General features: G+C 46.7%; 1 protein-coding gene across 1 annotated transcript; it reads right to left on the bottom strand.

Annotated features, from left to right (window-relative positions):
* Window positions 1-2,827: 2,827 nt before the first annotated feature.
* ZCCHC3 (zinc finger, CCHC domain containing 3) lies at window positions 2,828-7,228 on the bottom strand. The gene has a single exon (XM_010841766.1). It carries the CDS (start codon window positions 5,496-5,498, stop codon window positions 4,284-4,286), a length of 1,215 nt encoding a protein of 404 aa, XP_010840068.1. The 5' UTR covers window positions 5,499-7,228; the 3' UTR covers window positions 2,828-4,283.
* Between the last annotated feature and the right edge of the window lie 2,360 nt (window positions 7,229-9,588).

Below are 9,588 nucleotides of genomic sequence, written 5' to 3'. Positions count from 1 at the left end.
GGGAATGGCCCCAGTATCTATCCAAGTGCAGAGGCTGGAAGCTTGGGTGTCATCCTTGATACTTACTTCTCCTCCAGCCCATGTCTAAGTCCTGTTGACTTAACAATTTCTAGAAATCTCTTTATCCTGCCTGCTTTTTTCTCTGTTTGCATCATCCGGGTCCAAGGTACCCTGATCTGTCACCTTGGTGGACTTTTTTTACACTTGGGCTTCCCTCTGTCCCATTCTCTACAAAGTATCCTGGACGGTCTTTTAAAAATACAACCCTGAACACGTCACTTCCTTGTTCAAAAATCTTTCAATGGTACCTCATCATTCTTAGACTCAAAATTCTAAACGTGGCTGACCAGACCTCCCCAAGAGATCTGCCGTCTTATTCTGCACCATCACCCCCTGCCCCCTCTCTGCATTATTGCCACACTGGTTGTGCCAGGTGTGGTTGGTTAGCAGAGAGCTCCCATTCCTACTCTTGATGTGCCTTCTGTGCTACACGTGCTGGAAAGCGAAAGCATTTCCTGATTCCACTGAAGCTAGGGCTCCAACAATTAGGTATGCTAGCATGAGGTTTGGAAGGTGGAAATAGGCAGAAGTGGCTCAGAGGTTAAAGCATCTGCCCTCAATGTGGGAGACCTGGGTTCAATCCCTGAATTGGGAAGATTCCCTGGAGGAGGAAATGGCAACCCACTCCAGTAATTCTTGCCTTGAAAATCCCATGGATGGAGGAGCTTGGTGCAGGCTACTATCCATGGGGTCCCAAAGAGGCACGACTGAGTGACTTCACTTCCTAGTCTTTTGATCTCAGTTCAAACATTTTGTCTGGGAAGGTATCCCTCACCCCCAAGAACAGATCAATATTCCTTATTAAACATATCACTCTGTATGTTTCTTTCAGTGCATTATTACAGATTATAATTACTTATTTGCAGGACTCTAGAATTCGAGCCCCAAAGGACTTGACTATTTTGCTGTAATCCATTGCCTTGAAAGAGTTGGTGTGTTAAATGAACAGAATGAAGGAGGCCAGAGTGGAGGGTGTTAGGACAAAACCAAGCCTCTTCTAACACTGACAAGCCCTGTGTCACTTCCTCTGGGCCTTTTCCCAACATCTTCCTGTGACTCTCCAGCCAGCCTGAACACACCTTGTGCTCTAGTCTCCAGGTTCTTTGCACAGACTGCTTCTGTTGCCTGAATATCTCTTCCTTCTTCACCTGACTCTTCATTTGCAGGTTTCAGTCCAGACATCATCATTTCTTTTGCCAGACCTGTCCCTGAGGCAACTCTATACTCTTTTAAACATAAAAAATACTTAATATTATTTTAAAAATTGCTTATCTGTAGCTCCCTCTGCAAGTGCACTGTCTTTTTCACAGGTGTGTAAAAGCACCTTGTTTGGGGCCTTGCGCTAATGGCCTTCAGTACTGTTGAAAGTTGAAGGAATGAACGTCAGCTAGCCCATCAGCCTCAGTCTGGGGATCTGGACACCCTCCCCAGGAGCCCATGAACAGTGAGGGATTGTTATTTTGGGGACTGTTAGATCAGGAGAGGAAGTCGGGGGAGGTTTGTTCTGTTCCAGCCCATGGCCCAGTCCGGAGACGGCCAGGCAGGAGGCCCTGGAGCAGATTCTGGTGGGGGCGCGGGGGAGCAGGGAGCATGGGCAGGGAAACAGTTTGTTCCTCTGCTCCCTCCAGTTAGGGGGGAGGGGCAGAGAGAGGGAAGATTCCTTCCAAGGAGGCTCCTTGGCCCAGAGCCCGCTAGGAGGAAGGGGGAGGGGACTATGATGAATGCAGGCTTTTACCCCCATCAGGCCTCCTGCACTGCGAGGGAGGGAAACCTGTGGCAGAGTAGAAGAGGTGGGGGGGTAAGAGGACAGAGGGAGGGAGGGATGGAGGAGGGAAGAGTGTGTTTGCCTTGGGAGACAGGAAGGGAAGGAGCAGGGCTGAGCTGGCTCTGAAACTCATGATTCCCAAAAGCCATCCAGGCCTCAACTGCACCAGATCAGCTCTGGAAATACCCTCAAATCACTGAGTCAGAGAATCAATACGCTGGGAATGTTAATTCTTAGGATCAGATCATCTCATCATCTCAGAGACAGAAATTCCTTCAGAAGGTTGTGTTTAGAGTCTCCAGGGAGGCTTGGAGTTCTATGGGAAGTTTCCTGGACTTTCTTCCTCCCTTATAGCTGGAAAAGACAGCATTTTATTTTTAAGCCCATAAACAATCTGTATCCAATTCAGTACAATTACAATAACTGTAAGATGTGAAATTGACACCTTACCTTTGTCTATCCCACTGGTTTGTAATCTCCAGAGGGCAGAGTCCCTCTCATTCCTGTTAGTACTATTCAGAACTGTGGTCTCAAACTTGGCTGCCCAAGAGTTGCTTGGGGTGCTTATTAAATACATTTCCGCTCACTCCAGTGATTCTGATTCCTTGGAGGTGAGTTAGGACTTAACACTTTAGTTTTATATACTAAGTGATTCTGATGCAGAGGTTTGGGTAACAACTCCCAAGGGCCTGGGACAACATTTGTTGTTGTTCAGTCGCAGCACACCAGGCTCCTCTGTCCTCCACTCCCTCCCGGAGTTCCCTCAAATTCATGTTCATTGAGTCAGTGATGCTATCTAACCATGTCATCCTCTGCTGCCCCCTTCTCCTTTTGCCTTCAATCTTTCCCAGCATCAGGGGACAACATAGTAGGTGTAAAATGTTGCCTGTGGAGCTGGACATATATTTGCAAGGTAAACAAATGGTGTGTGGCAAGCCTTGGTTGAACTAGGGTCTATGAACCTCTGCAGCCAATATTTTGAAAGGAAATAGTGCAGCAGCATTAGCAATACAAAAGATAAATATTTATTCAGAACAAAACTTTAAACAACCGATTTTACATTCTAAGCCACAAGGAAATAGCAAAACATAAAGGAAAGACAAAAACAGTAAGAAAAGCAGTGTACTGTCTTTTCTACTTTAACTTGGTAACACTTAGTAGACCCAATGCCCCCTCGCTTAGCCTATTTAACAAGTACATTTTAGAGTTAACAGTTCACTTAGAATTCCATTTTCTCCTGTGAGCCAGGAGGTTGCAGATGAGCTCCAGTTAGCTGCTTCTCTAGGGGCTCTAGCTACTGAAGCTAAGGTGCAAATGTAAACCTTTCTTTACTCAGGAGGGCTTCTACTTCTCACTGATGGCGATGACTGGGGAGGGGAAAGGTCACAAAGACCTGGACCACTTGAACCCAGATGTGGTACCCGGGCATCAGAGTGCACCCTGGATTGTGTTCCTTTGTCCCTTCCATATCTCCCAAGTGTTCTGAAGCCCCTGCCAAATCTTCTGCTTCCTCCCCCAGATGATGTCTTAGCATTCCCCTGGGCTCATTCTGGAAAGAGCAGACTTTCTGGGCCCTCAAGTGTTGAGGAAAATGTTGTGAAGTGTGAGAGGTAGTGGAATGAGCACCGGGCTTGGGGTCAGGGAACTCTACTCTAGGCTAGCTCTGGCACCAGACAGCTATGTGATTTCGACCCAGTCATATAACCTTCTCTGGTACTGTTTCATCTGTTGGAAAACCAGGGGATTGGTCTTAACCAACTTTTAGGTCCTTTTCAGCAGGAAAACCAGCTTCCATGATTCTGTGAAGAACGGCTTCTGAGCCACTGAAAGCGCTGTCACAAAGTCCATGCATTCTAATGCCATAGGAGAGGCCCGTGGCCACCATTCAGAGCTTATTGACTCAGGTTACATACACTTCTAACAACACTGGTTTCACAAATTCTCAGACCACACAGATTAGAAGCAGCAAATTAAAAGGGGACGGGATGAACTGCAAAAGATAAACACCCTGACAGAAGCCAGAGTCAACGATGTTCTCAATTCAACAAACACTGATGGAGTGCCTACCATGTGCTGGGCCCCCACCTAGCACTGGGGCATAAAGATGAGCAAGGCAGCTCCAAGGGTAAAAACCAAGGGAGAAGACAAGGCGTAGGAAGTAAAAAAAGTACCAGAAAAAAAAAAAGTCTCCGAATACAAAAATGAAAATAAAATTTTAAAAAGGGCAGGGCAACATATCTGCACACTACAGTTCTCGGTAGTCAATTCTGATGACAGAGTCACCAAATTCAGGAAAGGCCGAAAGGAGTAAACTCGATTTAGGAAGGCAGAGTGAGATGTCTCTTGTAGGTTTAAGAAAATCTCCTTCAAAAAACTATAAAAAACGGTTTAAAAAAAAGTTTTGGCACTTAACAGGGATAAGCTGGCTCTGTGTTCACCCTGGCTGGTAGGCGGGTGTTCAGTGCCCGGCCACGCCGGTTAGCTGAGCTCCCACGGAATTGTGAACCGCTTTGGGACACTGGGCAAAGGCGTGTCCTCGCTTGCCACAGAGGTTACACACGATGCCCTTCCGGCAGTAAGGGCTCAGGTGCCCCTCCTCCCCGCACCTGAAGCACCTGTCCTGTGTGCAGCTGCCGCTCATGTGGGTCCGGGAACCACATTTAAAGCACGTCTTGGGCTGCCCCTTGTACCAGCTGTAGCCCCTCTCGGCCCCCAGAAAAAAGGCTCCCGGCAGGTGCCTGACCCCTCCCTCCCCCTGGCGCAGCTCGATCTCGCACTTGTACTCCCCGGTCCAGATCCCAAACCTGTCGGTCACTTTCACGGGTACGGCCAGCACATCGCAGTGGCGTTTGAGCCAGGTCACGATGTCCTCCACGTCCACCGTCTCGTTCCGGAAGAGAATGAAGAGCGTCTTCAAGCTGGACTTGCTCCGCCCCAGCACCACAAAGTTCTCCCAGCAGTCCTCCTGCTCGCGCTTCTCCTCGTAGACGCGCAGGAACAGGGCTAGCTTCTCCGCCGAACGGAAGCTCACGTCGAACTCGCGACTGCCCGGGATCTGAATGACCGCGTAGATGTCGCTCGGGTCCATGCCGATGGAACGCAGGATGAGCGCGCCCACTACGAAGTCCCTGGTTGGGCAGGCGCCCTCGTCTCCCTGGAAACAGATGCGCACGAGGAAGCGGCCCTTTCCCGGGCCTGCAGCGGAGCCAGCCGCCGTAGCCTGCTCGTCCTGGGGGGGCCGGTCGGCTGCGTCCTCGGCCGCGTCGGGCCTCGCCGGGGTAGTCATGGCTGCCGCCTCAGCCTTCTTCCTCCTGCCCGCCTCGGCTGCACCCTTTTTCTTGCGGGAGTCCGCCGCCTCTCCGGCTGGGTCTCTCCGGCGGCCCTTTGGGTCCCCGCGGCCGGCTGGGGGGGAGTCGCCGAGGCTCGGTGTCGCCAGACCCGCGGGAGCACCGAGCCCGCCTCCCGCGCCGCTGCCGCTCTCTTCCTCCCGCCGCGGCGGCCGCGACTCACGGAATTCGCCCTTCTTCTCGGCCAGGTTCTTCACCACTTGGGCCCAGCCCATCTTCTCGCGGCCGCCCTCGGCCTCCTCGGCCCTGGTCGAGGGGCGCGCGGGGCCCAGGAGCTGCGGCCGCCCCCGCTTCCTCTCCTCCTCCGCGCCGCCGCCGGTGGCCATTTTACCTCCTTCCCAGCATCCTCCACTCGCTCCCGCAGCCAAAGTGCGCCCATCGCGCGCGCCCGCCCGGGGTTGTGGGGGTTTGGGCTTTTTTTTTTTTGAAATTCGATGCTGCTTTTCCCCGCCCAGCCAAAGTATCTACTTGAGGCGCTCGGGCGTCCTGCGGCTTCGGGCCGGGAACCCCCTGGTAAGGGCTGGACCGCGTTTCCGCTAGTGCTCGTTCCAACCCCACCTCCTCGGCTCCGAATCGGGATGGGGATCTTGGAGCGCGTCCCTGTCCGTCGCGAGGGTTTGGCAGCTTTGCCCTCGCTCTCGAGGATTTGTTGTTTCGCAAGCGGTCCTCGATGATTTCATTCAAGTGGCTTTGCTAACGGCCCACAGTCCGAAGGCGGGACAGAGTTGAGGAAGATTTCGCCCATTTTGTTTTCGTTTTTGTACCTTTTCTATTTTAAAACAAAACAGACAAAACTTAGCTCTCCCTCCTCCCAAAGCAGATCACAATGCATTATTTTTGCAACCCTGGATTATGGACATTTTCAAACACGCAGAAAGTAGAATTTTGCGGCGAACATTTTACTTTTAACATTTAAACTTTTAACTTTCTATCATTAAAATTTTACTATACCTTATCACACTATACCTCTATCCGTCACTCATTTTTTGAGACACTTCCAAGTAAGTGACATTGCATTATTTTTTTAAAAAAGACCTCCATCATATTCGTGATGGCAATTATATCGAGGACTTAAGTGTCCAATATTGTTCTAAGCACATTGCAAGCTTTATCACATGGAACCTTCCAAAACGGCACTGTAATTACACCCATTTTATAGGAAGCAGGGGGTTGGAGATAGGAGTTAAATCACTTGGCCAAGTGGCAGAGTTAACAGGCAGCCCCACGAGAAGGTGGCTTGTATTTCTTCCACTTTTTTGCTTCTGACATTGTGGAAAAAGGACTCTTTCGATTATACTCCCTAGAAAACCTCCTTCACACAGATTCCCTAACTAAAGCTAGCACTGGACACAATCTGTTACTCCTCCCTGTTGTCTCAACTTGTGTTTGGAAGCAGTGATAAAATTTGAGTGCTTGAAGGCAATGGGTTTAATATCTTTTGTCATCTTATTTTCTTTACCATAACTGCTTGTATTTCAGGGTGCTTCAGTGATCTTTCTGGGTTTAGTGAAAGAAAAGATGATTTGTGGAGTCAGGGAGACCCTAGTTTGACTGCTTCCAATCTCAGCTTTGTCACGTGGGGACAGTGACCTCGGTTTTCATAGCTCAATTTGCTCATTCATAGCAAAGGGTATATTAATATCTACTCTCAGAGGACTAAAGTGGGGTTTCTAGGAGATAATCTGTGTCAAAGAGGTTAGTCCACGGTGGGTTTCCAGAAAAGGTTTTTCTCCCTTTCTGCCAGTATTGGATTCTTTCCTATTTCTCTTGCAGTTCTACCTACCATCTGGGTAGGTAGAATCCCTGTGAGTTCTTTAAAAGCGTTCCCTTTACTCCACTTCCAGTACTGGTCTCAGGAAGCCAGCATCTCCAACTCTTGTGCTTCCGATTCCTTCACTTTATAACTCCTGACCTGATTTCCTCCATCCCTTCTCCGCCCCAAATGCCCAGGATCATATGAATTGGGATCATTAACCGGAAGTATCAAAATCTTAGATTCACACACTCAACTCTTTTATTCTTTGTGCTCGCCTGCTCATATCTTTTTCATGGTTAGGATATTTACATAACCAAACAGAACCTATGTATTTTTTTTTTAAGTTTTTTTTTTTTTTTTTGGATGTGGACCATTTTTTAAAAAAAAAAATTGAATCTGTTACAACCCTGCATCTTTTTTTTTTCCTTTAAATGTTTGGTGTTTTTGGCCTTGAAGCATGTGGGATCTTAGCTTCCCTCCCAGAAATCAGACCCTGCACCCACAGGATTAGAAAGTGAAGTTTTAACCACTGGACTTCCAGGAAAGTCCTAGAACCTATTCATTTTTAATAATTTCTTTTGTTCCTCTTACCCTAACTCCCCACCCCAGGTAACTAGCACACAATCATTTATCTACAAGGCAAGTACTTTAAATAAAGAAATGGGGGAGCTGGAGGGCCCATAGTCTATCTGAAGGGGCAGCTGACAGTCAACTCCAGCTAATTACTGCTCCCACTGTGGCCAGATCTTCCTGTTTTTAAAGTGAAGCCTAACTCTAGTTTCTTTTTTTAAATGGGAAACGTTCTTCCTTCTCTTTTTTCTTTGAGGTTGTCTCAGCTATATTTGGATCCTCTGTATAAATTTTAGAACCAGCTTAGTAAATTCCAGGAAACCACTTTTGGGAATTTTAATTGGGTTTACATTGCATTTATACAGAATTGCCATATTATAATACTGAGTCTCCCCATTTATGGCCCTCTGGGATTCCTCATTTATGTAAGTCTTATTTTATGAATTTCAATAGTAATTTATGGTTTTCTTCATAGAGATCTTGTATAATTTCGGGAGGGATTTATTCCAAGGCACCTTGGTTGCTATTGTAAATGGTATCTTTGGAAATCACATATTTGATGTTGGTGTTTAAAGGAAACACATTTGAATTTTTTTGTATTGTACTCATATCTGCCAACAATACTGAAATCTTAAGGTTTCCAATGGCTTTTAGAATCAATTTCCTTTTCTTTGTTGACAGTCATATTGTCTGTAAATAATGAACATCTTTCTGTTCAGATCTTAACACTTTTTCTTGTTTTACTGTACTAGACAGGACCCCTCACGGAATCAAGATATATTGGGCATTTTTGTTTTGTTTCTGACTACTGAGAGATCTGTTTGTATTTTGAAAAGATTTGATCTGTGGACTGGGGTCTGGCTGCTTCTCAGTTTTACTAACCATATCTTCTTCTGTCATAAGATTTTGCTGGTATGGGTATGGCCATTCTTTCCATCAATGCCTTTTTTCTTGTTAACTTTTGCAGATCCAAGTTTTGTCTATTCTCTTTTGGTCATTTTTAGTTGTTTTTCTTGATGATCACAATCAGCACTGTGAATTGGATAAAAGACTAAACATTTATATTGATTTCTCACTGAATTTATTAAAAATATTGTCAACCATTCCCCTCAGTACTGCTCCAGCAGTCAGCTTGGTCTGACTGTAGACCAAGTCTATAGTCAGAGATCGCTGAAGATTGTAGAGATCGCTGAACCAGAAGCTGTGGGGCCAGGCAGGTATCCTGTGAGCAAAGCAGTCCAGATGGGCACAAAGGCCATCTGAAGAGGGCAGCCTTTACTCATTCCTGGCAGATTATTGCCAGAGAGGGTTATTAGAATTGGTAAGTTTGGCATCTCAGTCTGGATTTTAATGGACAGAGTTTTGAAATGTGCACTATTATTAAACGGCTAGTTAGGAGACTGTGGGGGAGGTGTGATTTGTGATGGCCTTTGAAAAAAGAAGCAGGTTTTGGAGAACAAGAGAGAAAAAAAATCTGTGACTTAGAATTACTGTTCCTATGCACAGATGAGGAAAGTAGGGTCAGTCATGGAAGTGAATTGCCCAATGTCACGAAGCTTGTAGTAGTTTGAGTGATAGTCGCTCAGTTGTGTCCAACTCTTTGTGATTCCATGGACTGTACCCTGCCAGGTTCCTCTGTCCATGGAATTATCCAGGCAAGAATACTGGAGTGGGCTGCCATTTCCTTCTCCAGGGGATCTTCCCGACCCAGGCACAGAACATGGGTTTCCTGCATTGCAGGGAGATTCTTTACCATCTGAACCACCAGGGAAGCCTACTATTAAGAGATACTTCTAAGTATAAACACAGGGAGGCCTGGAGTGCTGCAGTCCATGGGATCACAAAGAGTCAGACAAGACTGAGCTACTGAACTGAAGTATAAAGACAGATTAAAAAAAAAACAAAAAACAGGTTATCTTAAAAAGTATAAGCAGATACATGCCTAACTTTATCTTATAATCTATAGAATATGGAATGAATCCATACTCCTTTTCCAAAGGAATGCCTGACAGGAGTAGCAATAAAGTTATAAATGACAATCATCAATCAGATATAATAATTCAGGTGAAGCTTATCTCTCTCGAAGCAAG

Source organism: Bison bison, unplaced genomic scaffold, assembly GCF_000754665.1.
Source record: "Bison bison bison isolate TAMUID 2011002044 unplaced genomic scaffold, Bison_UMD1.0 scf7180017864167, whole genome shotgun sequence".
Classification (NCBI taxonomy): Eukaryota; Metazoa; Chordata; class Mammalia; order Artiodactyla; family Bovidae; genus Bison; species Bison bison.
The sequence above is the reverse complement of the archived record's forward strand: the minus strand, read 5'-3'. Positions and strand labels throughout refer to the sequence as shown.